This window comes from Cherax quadricarinatus, chromosome 43 (assembly GCF_038502225.1).
Source record: "Cherax quadricarinatus isolate ZL_2023a chromosome 43, ASM3850222v1, whole genome shotgun sequence".
In the NCBI taxonomy this organism is placed as follows: Eukaryota; Metazoa; Arthropoda; class Malacostraca; order Decapoda; family Parastacidae; genus Cherax; species Cherax quadricarinatus.
Genome location: NC_091334.1, coordinates 15,520,498 through 15,538,580, shown reverse-complemented (window position 1 = coordinate 15,538,580; position 18,083 = coordinate 15,520,498). Strand labels below are relative to the sequence as shown.

Genomic DNA, 18,083 nt, shown 5'->3' with positions numbered 1-18,083 from the left:
TTCTAGGTGTTCCAGCACTTCTGATAACCTTCTACATAACTTTGCATACTATACATGTGATACTGGTCTGTAGTTTAGTGCAGCCTGTCTGTCTCCTTTCTTAAAAATTTGGATTATATTTGCTGTCTTCCACACCTCAAGCAGTTACCCTGTTTCACTAGAATTATTGAAAATTATTGTTAGTGATACACATACTGCATCTGCTCTCTCTCTCTCTCTCTCTCTCTCTCTCTCTCTCTCTCTCTCTCAGGACCCAGGGAGAGATTATCTGGGCCCACCGCCTTCGAAGTATCTAGTTCATCTAGCAGTTTTTTTTTCACCTCTTCCAGTTGTGTGCAGTGTGTCTAGCACTTTCTAGAAGCCTTTCTATCTCCACTGTGAATACCTCCTTGAATCATGAGCTGAGCTCCTCACATACTTCTTGGTTGTTCCCTGTGAGCTCCCCTCCTTTCTTCCGCCTCATCACCTGGTCCTTTGTTTTCCTCCTGATGTGGCTGTATAACAACTTTGGGTCAAATTTGGCTTTTGATGCTATGTCATTCTCGTATTGACACTGGGCTTCTCTCCCTATCCATGCATATTCATTTCCGGTTCTTTGGCTCGACTCGCTGTTTTCTCAAATCCTTTGCCTTCTTTGCTTCTTCCATACCCTACCACACTTGCCTTTGGCTCCTCCACACCTCCGGATAAGCCATGGGCTCACTTTGGTCTTCCGTTGTTTCTGTTGCCCTTTGGCACGAACTTCTCCTCTACCCCCCTGCACTTTGCTGTCACCTGTTCCATCATTCTGTTTACTGTCTTTCCCTCTAGCTCACTCACTCACTCACTGCACCTCATGAAGGAACTGCCTCGTGTGTGTGCAGTTCCGCTTTTTGAAGTTTGGTTTTTGTCCTTCTCGTGCTGCCTCACCCTTTAATGTTAATTTTACTATATATTCGGAACTCAGGAGCACATGATCACGAGCACCGAGGGGAGTTTCGTGTGTGATATCCCCGATGTCAGAACTGTTCAAGGTGAATACGAGGTTCTGCCTTGCTGGTTCATCATCTCTCTGTTTTATATTTATAATTATGGGGGAGCGCTAAACACGTAGGATTGTACAGTGCATGTGAGGGGATTGATGGAAGGTATTCAGGCTTAATTCAGGGAACTGGAACACAGATCCAATTCCCTAGATCAAGAGCATTCACCAGCGTCAAGGAACCTCCCCTGAGGGGATATCTCTGTCTGGTTGTGTCCCTAACATGTTGGTACAAGAAGTTTTCCAGTATCCCTTCCAACATCTTGGCTCTCCATGTCTCTGGTCCCCAATGTGGCTCCAGATTTTCCCAGTCCATCTCCTTGTGGTTGACCCCCCCCCTTCCCATGATGAGTAACTTTGCCCTACTTATGTGGGCCCTTCTGCCCATCTCGGCTAGTGTGTCCATCACTCTGTTCCTCACATTGTATTCTTGTCTTGATTTCCTGCTGTTCAGTGGTGGGTTGTACATCACTGCTGCTGTTCAGTGGTGGGTTGTACATCACTGCTATCATCACTTATGGACTCCAATACCTAGAAGAGTTCCTACTATATGGTCATCCGCTTCACCTCTGACCAGTTCTCCCATCTCCTCAATACTCCACTGATCTTTAATGAGCAGTGCAACTCCTCCTTCCCCTCTGTTTCCCTTGTCTTTCCTGTGTGTGGGGGGGGGGTTCCATGACAGATGACTGAGGGTGGGTAGAGTGTGAATTGGGGGGGGAGGGTAGGCTAAATTTAAGTATGGGCAGGGTTGGGTTGAGTGGGCGTGGGCAAAGTTGAGTGGGCGTGGGCAGGGTTGGGTGGGTGTGGGCAGGGTTGGGTGGGCGTGGGCAGGGTTGGGTGGGTGTGGGCAGTGCTACAGCGAGGGTATGTAGAACTGAACAGGGTGGACTGAGTCAGAGTATACCTGGAGTGGTTTCCGGAGGTCACCGCCCCTGCAGTCCGGCCCTAGACCAGCCTCCTGGTTGCTGGCTTGATCTATCAAGTTGTTAGTACCCACCGTCCGCACTCCAACATATGCACCGCAACCCGGTTGATCAGGAACTGTTTTGAAGAATGTGTCGAGCGCCCTCTTGGAGACAGCCAAGCGTTTGTTGGTAATCATTCTTGTTTATGAAGATAGGGCATTGAGTGTCGTGACCCTTAACACTTACTGAGTTCTCTCAGTGGACTCGTCGCTCCTCTGCTGTTTCCTGAAGGTATCCTGTGCCGTCTGCCAAGCCTCTTGTGTTCATGAGTACAAATTTCGGTGTGCAAGTTTGAGACCAATTCCTCCAGCAACTTCCAGGTGTAGATTATGATGCATCTTTCTCGCCTACGTTCTAAGGATTACAGTTCTTGGGACTTTAAACACTCCAAGTCATTTAGGTGCTTGACTGAGTCTATACTAGCTGTGAAGGTTCTCTGTCTTGAAGATGACCGTCAGTACACAGCAGTATTCCAGCCTAGAGAGAACCAGTGACTAGTAGAGTGTCATCACTGGCTTCGCATCTCTTGTTATGAAGGTTCTAGTTATCCAACCTGTCAGTTTTCTTGCGGTTGCAATAACACTGTTGTGCTCCTTGAACGTGAGATGATCTGACATTATAACTTCCAGGTACTTCACATTCAGCTTACGTTCTACCAAGTAGTTAGAGTTGGATTAGGGGGATGTGGGTTGGGCTGGAGAGATGTGGGCGGGGCTGGAGGAGGTGGGGCTGGAGGTGGATGGGCGGGGTTGGGGAGGGTGTGAGAGTGGCTGCCAGCCAATAGAAAGGCTGGGCGGGGTGATCGCTTCTGAGGAGGCCCCCGCCCACTACAACAACAACAAACAACGTCTCTGCTCAACACTGTCACTCTGGCATCTCCTCTCTACAAGTAGTTTATAATTTTTCAGACGTAACTGAAAAAAAATTATTGGGGGAGGGTGAGGAAGTGAGGGGTGAGGAAGTAATGGGTGAGGGGTGAGGGTTGGGGTGCCCGCTGGCTGGCCAGGGGCAGTAACTCCACCTCCGGGGCACGAGTGGGCGGGGCAGGAGGTGCCAGGAGGGGGTGAGGGTAGCATCGTGGTGTCAGTCAGTGTGGTGGCATCCCTTCCTTCTGTACCTCCGACGCTCTCATAGTGCCATCCAGGACACACACACTCCTTCGTAACTGCAGCTGACATCACCCTTACAGAGGGGACGCTACGGTGTCCCTGTGGCTGGCTTACTTCCCCTCAGGCGTGAGACACGGCCGTCTACCCCCTTGCCCCTGGATAATACCCTTCGTAGTGATATTACAGCCAACGAGATCACACATATTCCTGTGAGAATTGTTAAAGTTTGTGCGTCTCTCTTTCACGTTACTGTGGCACTGGTGGAGGTCCTCGACCCAGCAAGGCAGCCGCACCTCTCACACTAATTGAAAGTGGCACCGCCGGGGGCAGTGCCAACCTCAGGCACTCTGCCCCTACTGCTGCTGCCACTGCTGCTGTTTAGCCTAGCTCTGCAATGAACTTTGCCTCAGCAGAGTTGTGATAAGAGGAATCAAGGTGGTGGAGGGTGGCACAGTGCCTGAAACAGGTGCACCACCTCGTACAACTGCCGCCCCCCGCCCCTCCCCGCTAGTTAGTGTTTTCCTCATTATGTCATGATTACTCTCGCCTCACAATACCTGTCGGAAGACACCAGCAAAACACACCATGACGGCTGCCGCAGGTGTTCACTCTTGATATTACTGCCTCTTTCTTACCTGTGTAGCAAGTCTTGCCGGTGACCTTTGTGTATTAAGTGGTGACCTTTGTGTATTAAGTGGTGACCTTTGTGTATTAAGTGGTGACCTTTGTGTATTAAGTGGTGACCTTTGTGTATTAAGTGGTGACCTTTGTGTATTAAGTGATGACCTTTGTGTTGTGTTTTTAACTGGTGAGTCGAGGATCAGTAAGGAATGCTTGTAGAGATTTACAAGTGAGCAAAGGTGAGCATTATGAGTTACAACGTGGGCGGCATGAGCGTGGGCGGCATGAGCATGGGCGGCATGAACGTGGGCGGTATGAGCGTGGGCGGCATGAGCGCAGGTGAGGTAGGTTACCTGGACAAAACGAGTCCTGGGTCACCTGGGGACCACAAGCGCTTCACAGTCAGTCATCTGCTGGACCTGCCAGACCTGGTGCGCCTTCCACAGGCCCCGCCATTCACCCATGACCTGGCCGCCCTCCACGCCGCCCACCCCACCCACGACCTGCCCACCCTGCACCAGCTGCAAGCACCACACCTCTACCACACCGCCAGGTCACCGCCGCCCTTACACCACCAGCACCACCACCAACACACACCACCCCTCCACCAGCAGCAGCAGCAGCAGCAGCAACAAACTGTAGACTGCTCAGCGGCACAACAGCACCAGCAACAACAGAAACAACAGCAGCACCTTCAGCTGCAGCAGCCACAGCAGCCGCTACATGCAACTTCCACGCAGCCTCGCCTGCAACAGCAGTGTGGTACAGCGGTTGGAGACAAGAACAGCAGCTGCACAGCAGCCAAGACGGACAGATCACCGTCTTCGCCAGCAGACACAGACAAGAGTGACGGTAAGTCAACACTCTGCCTGTTATTCCACCCACGACAGCAGTGATCACTGGTCGGTGCCACGGCAGCAGTGACCACTGGTCGGTAGCACGGCAGCAGTGACCACTGGTCGGTAGCACGGCAGCAGTGACCACTGGTCGGTAGCACGGCAGCAGTGACCAGTGGTCGGTAGCACGGCAGCAGTGACCAGTGGTCGGTAGCACGGCAGCAGTGACCAGTAGTCAGTAGCACGGCGGCAGTGACCACTGGTCGGTAGCACGGCAGCAGTGACCACTGGTCGGTAGCACGGCAGCAGTGACCAGTGGTCGGTAGCACGGCAGCAGTGACCAGTAGTCAGTAGCACGGCGGCAGTGACCACTGGTCGGTAGCACGGCAGCAGTGACCACTGGTCAGTAGCACGGCAGCAGTAACCAGTGGTCGGTAGCACGGCAGCAGTGACCAATGGTCGGTAGCACGGCAGCAGTGACCAGTAGTCAGTAGCACGGCGGCAGTGACCATTGGTCGGTAGCACGGCAGCAGTGACCCCTTGTCGGTGCCACTGCAGCAATGACCGCTGGACGGTGCCACGGCAGCAGTGACCACTGGTCGGTAGCACGGTAGCAGTGTCCACTGGTCGGTAGCACGGTAGCAGTGTCCACTGGTCGGTAGCAAGGCAGTGACCAATGGTCGGTGCCACGGCAGTAGTGACCACTGGTCGGTAGCACGGAAACAGTGACCACTGATCGGTGCCACGGCAGCACTGATCACTGGTCGGTGCCATGGCAACAGTGACTGCTGGTCGGTGCCACGGCAGCAGTGGCTGCTGGTTGGTGCCATGGCAAAAGTGACCACTGGTCGGTGCCAAGGCAGCAGTGATCACTGGTCTGTGCCACGGCAGTAATGACCAATGATCGGTGCTACGGCAACAGTGACTGCTGGTTGGTGCCACGGCAGCAGTGGCCGCTAGTCGGTGCCACGGCAGCAGTGACTGCTAGTCGCTGCCACGGCAGCAGTGACTGTTGGTTGGTGCCACGGCAGCAGTGACCACTGGTCGGTGCCACGGCAGCAGTGACCACTGGTCGGTGCCACGGCAGCAGTGACTCCTGATCGGTGCCACGGCAGCAGTGACTCCTGATCGGTGCCACGGCAGCAGTGAACACTGGTCGGTGCCATGGCAGCAGTGACCACTGGTCGGTGCCATGGCAGAGGTGACCACTGGTCGGTGCCATGGCAGAGGTGACCACTGGTCGGTGCCATGGCAGAGGTGACCACTGGTCGGTGCCATGGCAGAGGTGACCATTGGCCAGTGCCACGGCAGCAGTCACTGCTGGTCGATACCACGGCAAAAGTGACTGCTCGCGGTTGCCATGGCAGCTCTCACCGCTAGTCGGTGCCACGGCAGCTGTCGCTGCTGGACAGTGCCACGGCAGCTGTCACTGCTGGTCAGAGCCACGGAAGCTATCACTGCTGATCAGAGCCACGGCAGCAGTGACCGCTAATCGGAGCCACTACAGCAGTGACCGCTAATCGGAGCCACGGCAGCAATCACCGCTGGTCGGAGCCACGGCAGCAGTCACCGCTGGTCGGAGCCACGGCAGCAGTCACCGCTGGTCGGAGCCACGGCAGCAATCACCGCTGGTCGTAGCCACGGCAGCAGTCACCGCTGGTCAGAGCCAGAGCCACGGCAGTAGTCACCGCTGGTCGGAGCCACGGCAGCAGTCACCGCTGGTCGAAGCTAATGCAGCAGTGAACATTGGTCGGAGCTACGGCAGCAGTGACCGTTTGTCGGACTCACGGCAGCAGTGACCACTGGTAGGAGCTACGGCAGCAGTGACAGTTGGTCGTTGTAACGGCAACAGCGACCGCTGGTCGGAGCTACGGCAGCAGTCACCACTGGTAGGAGTAACGGCAGCAGTCACCACTGGTAGGAGTAACGGCAGCAGTCACCACTGGTAGGAGTAACGGCAGCAGTGACCGCTGGTCGAAGCCACAGCAGCAGTGACCGCTTGTCGGAGATACGGCAGCAGTGACCGCTGGTCGGTACCACGGCAGCAGTGACCGCTGGTCGGTACCACGGCAGCAGTGACCGCTGGTCGGTGCCCCGGCAGCAGTGACCGCTGTTCGGTGCCCCGGCAGCAGTGACCGCTGATCGGAGCCACGGCAGCAATCACCGCTGGTCGGTACCACGGCAGCAATCACCGCTGATTGGAGCAACGGCAGCAGTCACCGCTGATCGGAGCCACGGCAGCAATGACCAATGATCGGAGCCACGGCAGCAATGACCAATGATCGGAGCCACGGCAGCAATGACCGCTGATCGGAGCCACGGCAACAGTGACCGCTGTGAGCAACAGTGATTTACAATGTGCCATCACTGATATTGCTTATTTTGCTTTGGCAGTTCCCAGAACTATCTCTTTCTCTTTCTCTCCTTACCTTTGCTGCCTCTCAATCTCTTTTCCAAGCGACAGATCCAGTGACGTGATTGTTTACAAGTATTTAAGGTGTTCCTCACCTTGTTTAACACGGTCAAACCGAGCCATTTACTTTTCAGAGATCCTCATTAATCTTGTTTACAAGTATTTAAGGTGTTCCTCACCTTGTTTAACACGGTCAAACCGAGCCATTTACTCTTCAGAGATCCTCATTAATCTTGTTTACAAGTATTTAAGGTGTTCCTCACCTTGTTTAACACGGTCAAACCGAGCCATTTACTCTTCAGAGATCCTCATTAATCTTGTTTACAAGTATTTAAGGTGTTCCTCACCTTGTTTAACACGGTCAAACCGAGCCATTTACTCTTCAGAGATCCTCATTAATCTTGTTTACAAGTATTTAAGGTGTTCCTCACCTTGTTTAACACGGTCAATCCGAGCCATTTATTCTTCAGAGATCCTCGTTAATCTTGTTTACAAGTATTTAAGGTGTTCCTCACCTTGTTTAACACGGTCAATCCGAGCCATTTACTCTTCAGAGATCCTCATTAATCTTGTTTACAAGTATTTAAGGTGTTCCTCACCTTGTTTAACACGGTCAACCCGAGCCATTTATTCTTCAGAGATCCTCGTTAATCTTGTTTACAAATGTTTAAGGTGTTCCTCACCTTGTTTAACACGGTCAACAAGAGCCATCTAGTCTTCAGAGATCCTCATTCATCAGATATCGGAGCAGTTGAAAATTTGTCACCATTGATACTGTCACCATTGATCGGCAGGTTATTTTCACCGTCTCATTGATAGACTTCCTCCACATCTTTTAGTAAAGAAGAAAAAGGCACAATACCCTGACTGGAACAATACAGTGTGACGGTAAATTGTCCAAGTCGGACCGAAACGTCGTCGTGAGCTTCTCTCTCTTCTATGTGCGGGACTTGGACCTGCCTAGTATGGGCCAGTAACCTTCTGCATTGCTCTCTCTTTCTTCTGTTCTTATGAGGAAGCGCTGGTAGGTAGTGTTGTTGTCATCGTCGTGTCTGGAGGATGAGAAACAGAGGTGGTGGTAAGAACGAGTCCTCAGGGCACTTGGTCATTTTTCTTATTTCTTGAGAGTGAACTTTCTTGTGTTGCTTTCTACCATTCTTTGGCATCTCTTTGCTAGAACTTCGCATTTACGTTTTCCTCTTCTTTGCTGTTACGTCTCTTTTTAAAACGCTGTTACTCCGTGGTCGCATTTGTTAGACGCCTTTGTAAAAATCCCATTAGATTACACGGTTTTATTTTATTAATCAAAACCTCCATAATGCTATCAAAGTCACCCAATACTTATGATATGCAATGATTATTATCATCATAATTTATCTCGGTATTGCATAATACCGGGTCGGTATTATGCAATACCGGTTAAGAGGCACATCAGTTCCCCTGTCTTCTAACATGGTATTTTTCCCCTATAATCTTCCTTATTAATAATTACTATTGCATTTGCTTTGTCTGCTTCACCTCAGGAAAGCAGACAAAGCAAATGCGATAGTAATTATGGACAAGGTAGATTATAGGGGAAAAAATAAACATATTAGGAGACAGAAAAACTCAGGCGTCTCTTAAAGATTTGCGTTGAAAGTCTGAAGGTAATCAAAAGAGGTAATTACATGGTAACACAGGGACGCTAATACACCACCACTGGATGTTATCAATGGGTAGGACACATGTGCAACCACCAGTGTGTCATTATAGATACAATATTTCACCTGTGCTGTTGCTGCTGCTGCAGGTTTCGGCAATGTAAACACAGAAGATGAACCACACTACTGGAGACCTGAGACTCGGCGGAGAACGTAGACAACATGAAAGTTAGGACACATGTGCAACATCTGGATATCTTTATTGTAGACGTTTCGCCATCCAGTGGCTTTATCAATACAGATTCTAGGACATAATAGGAAGACAGTAGAACTATATACAAAAGATAAGGTAATCAGTCCCTCGGCCTTGGAGTTAGTGTTCACAGCATCGTGGTGGAGAATCTGGAGCAAAGACAAGAAGACTGGCGGTTATATAGGCGTCAGTGGATAGGGACAGGCAGCAGACGAGGGCATAGTCACTGGTAGGCGGGATTCCCCAGTGGAAGTAGGTCCTTCCCAAAGAGATGGGTTAGTTGCAGCAGCCGTGAAGAAGGTCTTGTAGATGTCCTCTGAACCAAGATTCTATGATATTGCAGTGTCTGACAAGTTGTGCAAGAAAGGTATAAAATACCGACAATATGAAAGGATTCTGTGAACACTAACTCCAAGGCCGAGGGACTGATTACCTCATCTTTTGTATATAGTTCTACTGTCTTCCTATTATGTCCTAGAATCTGTATTGATAAAGCCACTGGATGGCGAAACGTCTACAATAAAGATACCCAGATGTTGCACATGTGTCCTAACTTTCATATTGTCGGTATTTTATACCTTTCTTGCACAACGTAGACAACATGGAGAGGTAGTCTGATGTGATCACTCCTTCAACGGTTTTTACAACATAGCTGCACTCCTTGCCTGCATTTTATAATTCTTAAAGCCAGTGGAAGGCTTCGGTCAGATGACTAAACGCTCTAGCCTTGGGTCATCATATGACTAAGACCAGCGTCAGGAAACACTTAGTCCTGTTTCCCGACGAACTTTACGTAACCTAACCCTTGCCAGGAAAGTTCTTCTCACTAACTTACAAGTGAGAAAGGACGGATTTGGGAAGGATCTGCCCTCTCAATGTTTACATTCTTCTACTAGTGGGTTCCGCCTCTCCTGTCGTCAACATTATCTGCAACTCACCTTTGACATTATATAAGTCTGTGCATGAACGGTATACAATACCGACAAGTTGAAAACTTAGACACATGTGCAACATCTGGGTATCTTTACTGTAGACGTTTCGCCATCCAGTGGCTTTATCAATACAAATACCAGGATATTTGTTGTTTCAACTTCACACTTGCAGACTATATGATAAAACTCTTTACCAGGCTGAGGGACTTTTTTTTTTTATTCGGCGGTACTTTTCCGGCGTGGGTCTTTTCCAAGTAGTGGTGACCCGGCCTTGGCTCCCTATCTGGGAAGTATCTGACTGACCACCTCAAAATTACGACAGATTACATCGACTTCACATCTCTACTGCTGCCTCCTTTGTACTCGACTGAAGAAGCCCATTGTGTGGGCGAAACTTAGTCAATAAAGAACATAAGAAAGAAGGAACACTGCAGCAGGCCTACTGGCCCATGTGAGGCAGGTCCAAGTCTCCCGCCGGCTTAAGCCTAACCTAACCATCAGTGCGAATAACCATCAGTGCGAATTCCCATCAGTGCGAATTTCGATTAGTGTAAATTTAGTGCCAAATTAATGCTACCTCCCTCCCCCCCCCTTTAAAAATCTTCAAGTCGCGCGCAAAAATTTACGTATATTTCGAATAGTGAAAATTCGAATAATGTGACCACTCGACGGGACCTGCCTCGCATGGGCCAGTAGGCCTGCGGCAGTGCTCCCACACCGCGGGACCTGCCTCGCATGGGCCAGGAGGTCTGCGGCAGTGCTCCCACACCGCGGGACCTGCCTCGCATGGGCCAGCAGGCCTGCAGCAGTGCTCCCACACCGCGGGACCTGCCTCGCATGGGCCAGGTCTGCGGCAGTGCTCCCACACCGCGGGACCTGCCTCGCATGGGCCAGTAGGCCTGCGGCAGTGCTCCTCCTTTCTTATCTTCACTAATCGAGACCTAGGTGTGGGGGGGATACGTACACTTCAGGACACGTCTCGCTACGACTGACTCCTTCAGTCCTAATACAGAGGTGACTTAAAAAACGTGTATTAGGACTGAGGAAGCCACTCGGGGCGAAACGTTCCATCTAATAAATGTCCTGACGTGTACGTAAGCGGCCTTTTTCCCCACAAGTCACAAACAATATGCATAAGACACATGTGCAACACCTTGGCATCTAATTAAGACACATGTGGAACACCTGGGTACCTAATTAAGACACATGTGCAACACCTGGACATCTAATTAAGACATGTGTAACACCTGGGTATCTAATTAAGACAAAATAATATTTGAGGGGGGTCAGTCCCTCAGCCTGGAGGAGAGTTCAGCACCATGGTCTGGAACAAAGGGGTCAGTCCCTCAGCCTGGAGGAGAGTTCAGCACCATGGTCTGGAACAAGGGGGTCAGTCCCTCAGCCTGGAGGAGAGTTCAGCACCATGGTCTGGAACAAGGGGGTCAGTCCCTCAGCCTGGAGGAGAGTTCAGCACCATGGTCTGGAACAAGGGGGTCAGTCCCTCAGCCTGGAGGAGAGTTCAGCACCATGGTCTGGAACAAGGGGGTCAGTCCCTCAGCCTGGAGGAGAGTTCAGCACCATGGTCTGGAACAAGGGGGTCAGTCCCTCAGCCTGGAGGAGAGTTCAGCACCATGGTCTGGAACAAGGGGGTCAGTCCCTCATCCTGGAGGAGAGTTCAGCACCATGGTCTGGAACAAGGGGGTCAGTCCCTCAGCCTGGAGGAGAGTTCAGCACCATGGTCTGGAACAAGGGGGTCAGTCCCTCAGCCTGGAGGAGAGTTCAGCACCATGGTCTGGAACAAGGGGGTCAGTCCCTCATCCTGGAGGAGAGTTCAGCACCATGGTCTGGAACAAGGGGGTCAGTCCCTCAGCCTGGAGGAGAGTTCAGCACCATGGTCTGGAACAAGGGGGTCAGTCCCTCAGCCTGGAGGAGAGTTCAGCACCATGGTCTGGAACAAGGGGGTCAGTCCCTCAGCCTGGAGGAGAGTTCAGCACCATGGTCTGGAACAAGGGGGTCAGTCCCTCAGCCTGGAGGAGAGTTCAGCACCATGGTCTGGAACAAGGGGGTCAGTCCCTCAGCCTGGAGGAGAGTTCAGCACCATGGTCTGGAACAAGGGGGTCAGTCCCTCAGCCTGGAGGAGAGTTCAGCACCATGGTCTGGAACAAGGGGGTCAGTCCCTCAGCCTGGAGGAGAGTTCAGCACCATGGTCTGGAACAAGGGGGTCAGTCCCTCAGCCTGGAGGAGAGTTCAGCACCATGGTCTGGAACAAGGGGGTCAGTCCCTCAGCCTGGAGGAGAGTTCAGCACCATGGTCTGGAACAAGGGGGTCAGTCCCTCAGCCTGGAGGAGAGTTCAGCACCATGGTCTGGAACAAGGGGGTCAGTCCCTCAGCCTGGAGGAGAGTTCAGCACCATGGTCTGGAACAAGGGGGTCAGTCCCTCAGCCTGGAGGAGAGTTCAGCACCATGGTCTGGAACAAGGGGGTCAGTCCCTCAGCCTGGAGGAGAGTTCAGCACCATGGTCTGGAACAAGGGGGTCAGTCCCTCAGCCTGGAGGAGAGTTCAGCACCATGGTCTGGAACAAGGGGGTCAGTCCCTCAGCCTGGAGGAGAGTTCAGCACCATGGTCTGGAACAAGGGGGTCAGTCCCTCAGCCTGGAGGAGAGTTCAGCACCATGGTCTGGAACAAGGGGGTCAGTCCCTCAGCCTGGAGGAGAGTTCAGCACCATGGTCTGGAACAAGGGGGTCAGTCCCTCAGCCTGGAGGAGAGTTCAGCACCATGGTCTGGAACAAGGGGGTCAGTCCCTCAGCCTGGAGGAGAGTTCAGCACCATGGTCTGGAACAAGGGGGTCAGTCCCTCAGCCTGGAGGAGAGTTCAGCACCATGGTCTGGAACAAGGGGGTCAGTCCCTCAGCCTGGAGGAGAGTTCAGCACCATGGTCTGGAACAAGGGGGTCAGTCCCTCAGCCTGGAGGAGAGTTCAGCACCATGGTCTGGAACAAGGGGGTCAGTCCCTCAGCCTGGAGGAGAGTTCAGCACCATGGTCTGGAACAAGGGGGTCAGTCCCTCAGCCTGGAGGAGAGTTCAGCACCATGGTCTGGAACAAGGGGGTCAGTCCCTCAGCCTGGAGGAGAGTTCAGCACCATGGTCTGGAACAAGGGGGTCAGTCCCTCAGCCTGGAGGAGAGTTCAGCACCATGGTCTGGAACAAGGGGGTCAGTCCCTCAGCCTGGAGGAGAGTTCAGCACCATGGTCTGGAACAAGGGGGTCAGTCCCTCAGCCTGGAGGAGAGTTCAGCACCATGGTCTGGAACAAGGGGGTCAGTCCCTCAGCCTGGAGGAGAGTTCAGCACCATGGTCTGGAACAAGGGGGTCAGTCCCTCAGCCTGGAGGAGAGTTCAGCACCATGGTCTGGAACAAGGGGGTCAGTCCCTCAGCCTGGAGGAGAGTTCAGCACCATGGTCTGGAACAAGGGGGTCAGTCCCTCAGCCTGGAGGAGAGTTCAGCACCATGGTCTGGAAGACACCTACTACTGTCTAGGTGAAACGTTGCAGCAATAAAGATGTTAGGTGAAAGGACACAGGTGTAACTAATGTAACATTTTATTGTGGCAACGTTTCGCTCTAACATTATGTCGGTAATTCAACCGACATTAAGACACCCAGGTGTTACACATGTGTCTTACTCTACAACAATCAAGACACACAGGTGTTACACATGAGACACACAGGTGTTACACATGAGACACACAGGTGTTACACATGAGACACACAGGTGTTACACATGAGACACACAGGTGTCCTATTCGTTTCCTCTTCTACTTACATTTTTTACCCATATACATATAACACTATATTTTTAAAGAGGTGAAGGGGTAAGCCAGTGGAAGGCCTCGGTCAGATGACTAAAACCTCCAGCTGTGGGTCATCATATAACTAAGACCCGCGCCTTAATAAATCTCTTATGCCAAATAAATCGCCCACAACTACAGAAAAAAAGCGATAAATCACTCTTTAAATCGCCTAGGAAAAATAAATCGTTTATAACTATACATAGAGAGATAAATCGGTCTGTATAAATCGCAAATCAGTCAAATAAATCTTCCTAAAAAAATCGCTTGGTTAAAAAGTCGTCCAGAACTATAAAAAAACAGTAAATTGCTCTAAATAAATCGCAAATCAGTCAAATAAAACTTCCTGACAAATCGGCTTGGCCAAATAAATCGCCCAGAACTATATACAGCGCGATAAATCGCTCTAAATACATTGCATGGGTTAAATATATCGCTTAAAACTCCATAAAGAATAAATCGCCTGGGCCCAGTAAATCGCCAAGAATATTTCTGGGAGGAGCGCTAAACCCTAAGGAGGTACTACGGGGGGGGATACGTTGCAGCATGTGCTTATAGCAACAGATTATCATATTACAGCACCTGAGGGACGGGGGCAGGTTGTATTTGACGGGGGCAGGTTGTATTTGACGGGGGCAGGTTGTATTTGACGGGGGCAGGTTGTATTTGACGGGGGCAGGTTGTATTTGACGAGGGCAGGTTGTATTTGACGTTAGCAGGTTGTATTTGACGGGGTCAGGTTGTATTTGACGGGGTCAGGTTGTATTTGACGGGGGCAGGTTGTATTTGACGGGGGCAGGTTGTATTTGACGGGGGCAGGTTGTATTTGACGTTAGCAGGTTGAATTTGACGAGGGCATGTTGTATTTGACGGGGGCATGTTGTATTTGACGGGGGCAGGTTGTATTTGACGGGGGCAGGTTGTATTTGACGGGGGCAGGTTGTATTTGACGGGGGCAGGTTGTATTTGACGGGGGCAGGTTGTATTTGACGGGGGCAGGCTGTATTTGACGGGGGCAGGCTGTATTTGACGGGGGCAGGTTGTATTTGACGGGGGCAGGTTGTGTTTGACGGGGGCAGGTTGTGTTTGACGGGAGCAGGTTGTGTTTGACGGGAGCAGGTTGTATTTGACGGGGGCAGGTTGTATTTGACGGGGGCAGGTTGTATTTGACGTTAGCAGGTTGTATTTGACGGGGGCAGGTTGTATTTGACGGGCGCAGGTTGTATTTGACGGGGTTAGGTTGTATTTGACAGGGTTAGGTTGTATTTGACGGGGTTAGGTTGTATTTGACGGGATTAAGTTGTATTTGACGGGGTTAGGTTGTATTTGACGGGGTTAGGTTGTATTTGAGGGGATAAGGCTGCATTTGAGGGGGTTAGGTTGTATTTGACGGGGGCAGGTTGTATTTGACTGAGGCAGGTTGTATTTTACGGAGTTAGGTTGTATTTGACGGAGTTAGGTTGTATTTGACGGGGACAGGTTGTATTTGATAGGGTTAGGTTGTATTTGACGGGGGCAGGTTGTATTTGACGGGGTCAGGTTGTATTTGACGGGGTCAGGTTGTATTTGACGGGGGGCAGGTTGTATTTGACGGAGGCAGGTTGTATTTTACGTTAGCTGGTTGTATTTGACGAGGGCATGTTGTATTTGACGGGGGCAGGTTGTATTTGACGGAGGCAGGTTGTATTTGACGTTAGCAGGTTGTATTTGACGGGGGCAGGTTGTATTTGACGGGGGCAGGTTGTATTTGACGGGGCAGGTTGTATTTGACGGGTGCAGGTTGTATTTGACGGGGGCAGGTTGTATTTGACGGGGGCAGGTTGTATTTGATGGGGTTAGGTTGTATTTGACGGGGCAGGTTGTATTTGACGGGGTTAGGTTGTATTTGACGGGGGCAGGTTGTATTTGACGGGGCAGGTTGTATTTGACGGGAGCAGGTTGTATTTGACGGGGGCAGGTTGTATTTGACGGGGTTAGGTTGTATTTGACGGGGTTAGGTTGTATTTGACGGGGTTAGGTTGTATTTGACGGGGGCAGGTTGTATTTGACGGGGGCAGGTTGTATTTGAGGGGGTTAGGTTGTATTTGAGGGGGTTAGGTTGTATTTGACGGGGGCAGGTTGTATTTGACGGGGTTAGGTTGTATTTGACGGGGTTAGGTTGTATTTGACGGGATTAAGTTGTATTTGACGGGGTTAGGTTGTATTTGACGGGGTTAGGTTGTATTTGAGGGGATAAGGTTGCATTTGAGGGGGTTAGGTTGTATTTGATGGGGGCAGGTTGTATTTGACTGAGGCAGGTTGTATTTGACGGAGTTAGGTTGTATTTGACGGAGTTAGGTTGTATTTGACGGGGACAGGTTGTATTTGATAGGGTTAGGTTGTATTTGACGGGGGCAGGTTGTATTTGACGGCGGCAGGTTGTATTTGACGGGGGCAGGTTGTATTTGACGGGGCAGGTTGTATTTGACGGGGCAGGTTGTATTTGTCGAGAGCAGGTTGTATTTGACGGGGGCTGGTTGTATTTGACGGGGGCAGGTTGTATTTGATGGGGACAGGTTGTATTTGATGGGGGCAGGTTGTATTTGACGGGCAGGTTGTATTTGACGGGGGCTGGTTGTATTTGACGGGGGCAGGTTGTATTTGACGGAGGCAGGTTGTATTTGACGGGGGCAGGTTGTATTTGACGGGGGCAGGTTGCATTTGACGGGGGCAGGTTGTATTTGACGGGGGCAGGTTGTATTTGACGGGGGGGGGAACCGTCCACACTGAATTACATTTAAGCGAGAAAGCACAATGTAAAAATGATCATCACTCGCATTATTTATCTTGTTTTGAAAGTTCTCATTATCCACCCCATCATTTTCCTGGCTGTCATCACATTTGCTGTCAACGTCTTGTTTAAAAGGTCAGGTGACCTTACTGAACCTGGATCCATAGTTGTATCTGGTGATGTTCTTGAGTTTTGTATCCAATATCTGCTGGGTTCTTCCTTCTTTCTGTAATTCAACACTTGCAACTAGTGCCACATTTGCCAATCTTTATTGATGAATGGTTTCGCCAGCCAGTAGCTTCTTCCTGGTTGGCGAAACGTTTCCTCAATAAAGATTATGTTACGTCAAGAAAACACAAGTGCAACTAATGTGACAGTTTATTGTGGCAACGTTTCGCTCTCCAGGAGCTTTATCAAGCCGTTACAGCTTGATAAAGTTCCTGGAGCTTTAACAGAAACTGTGTATTATGCCAAGACAAAACTATTCTCATTATTAAACTGACAAACTATAATGCAGTTATCTACCTTCAGTATCAATAAACTCCATAACCTGTATCAAAATATAGTTAGAATTATTATTAGCACGTCCGAAATGCCTAGTCATACTAGGCATGATAATGACCCTCTTTGTAATTAGTGGACCAGCAAGGAAGGTTCCTTGATGTTGGTGAGGGGCTCTTGATTTAGGGAATTGGATCTGTGCTCCAGTTCCCCGAATTAAGCCTGAATGCCTTCCACATCCCCCCCCCAGGCGCTGTATAATCCTCCTGGTTTAGCGCTTCCCCCTTGATTATAATAATAATAATAATTTGTAATTAGTATTTTACAATATATAAACCAAACATTTTGATCTTTATAGAGAAACAAATATTTGTAATTTGTAGTTGCACTTGTGTCCTTTTTAACCAACATATTGTCGGTAATTTTACCAACATTTAAACAACTGTTGTCACCACTGAACGTTGTCTTACTCACCACTGCCCACTCACCACTGCCCAGTCACCACTGCCCAGTCACCACTGCCCAGTCACCACTGTCCACTCACCACTGCCCACTCACCACTGCCCAGTCACCACTGCCCAGTCACCACTGCCCACTCACCACTGTCCACTCACCACTGCCCACTCACCACTGTCCACTCACCACTGTCCACTCACCACTGTCCACTCACCACTGCCCACTCACCACTGCCCACTCACCACTGCCCACTCACCACTGCCCAGTCACCACTGCCCAGTCACCACTGCCCACTCACCACTGTCCACTCACCACTGTCCACTCACCACTGCCCACTCACCACTGTCCACTCACCACTGTCCACTCACCACTGTCCACTCACCACTGTCCACTCACCACTGCCCACTCACCACTGCCCACTCACCACTGCCCACTCACCACTGCCCACTCACCACTGTCCACTCACCACTGCCCACTCACCACTGTCCACTCACCACTGCCCACTCACCACTCACCACTGCCCACTCACCACTGCCCACTCACCACTGTCCACTCACCACTGCCCACTCACCACTGTCCACTCACCACTGCCCACTCACCACTGTCCACTCACCACTGCCCACTCACCACTGTCCACTCACCACTGCCCACTCACCACTGTCCACTCACCACTGCCCACTCACCACTGTCCACTCACCACTGTCCACTCACCACTGCCCA

At 50.9% G+C, this 18,083-nt stretch overlaps 1 protein-coding gene across 2 annotated transcripts in view; it reads left to right on the top strand.

Moving 5' to 3' along the window:
• The first annotated feature begins 3,038 nt into the window (after positions 1-3,038).
• LOC128694127 (retinal homeobox protein Rx2-like) overlaps positions 3,039-18,083 on the top strand; it is a 169,387-nt gene continuing 154,342 nt past the window's right edge. The window contains exon 1 of one of the 2 annotated variants that reach the window (XM_070093599.1): positions 3,039-4,571. In XM_070093599.1, the coding sequence (XP_069949700.1) occupies positions 3,968-4,571 (604 nt within the window). In that variant the 5' untranslated portion in view covers positions 3,039-3,967. The remainder of the gene's footprint in view (positions 4,572-18,083) is intronic. The other variant, XM_053784107.2, reaches the window with a different exon arrangement.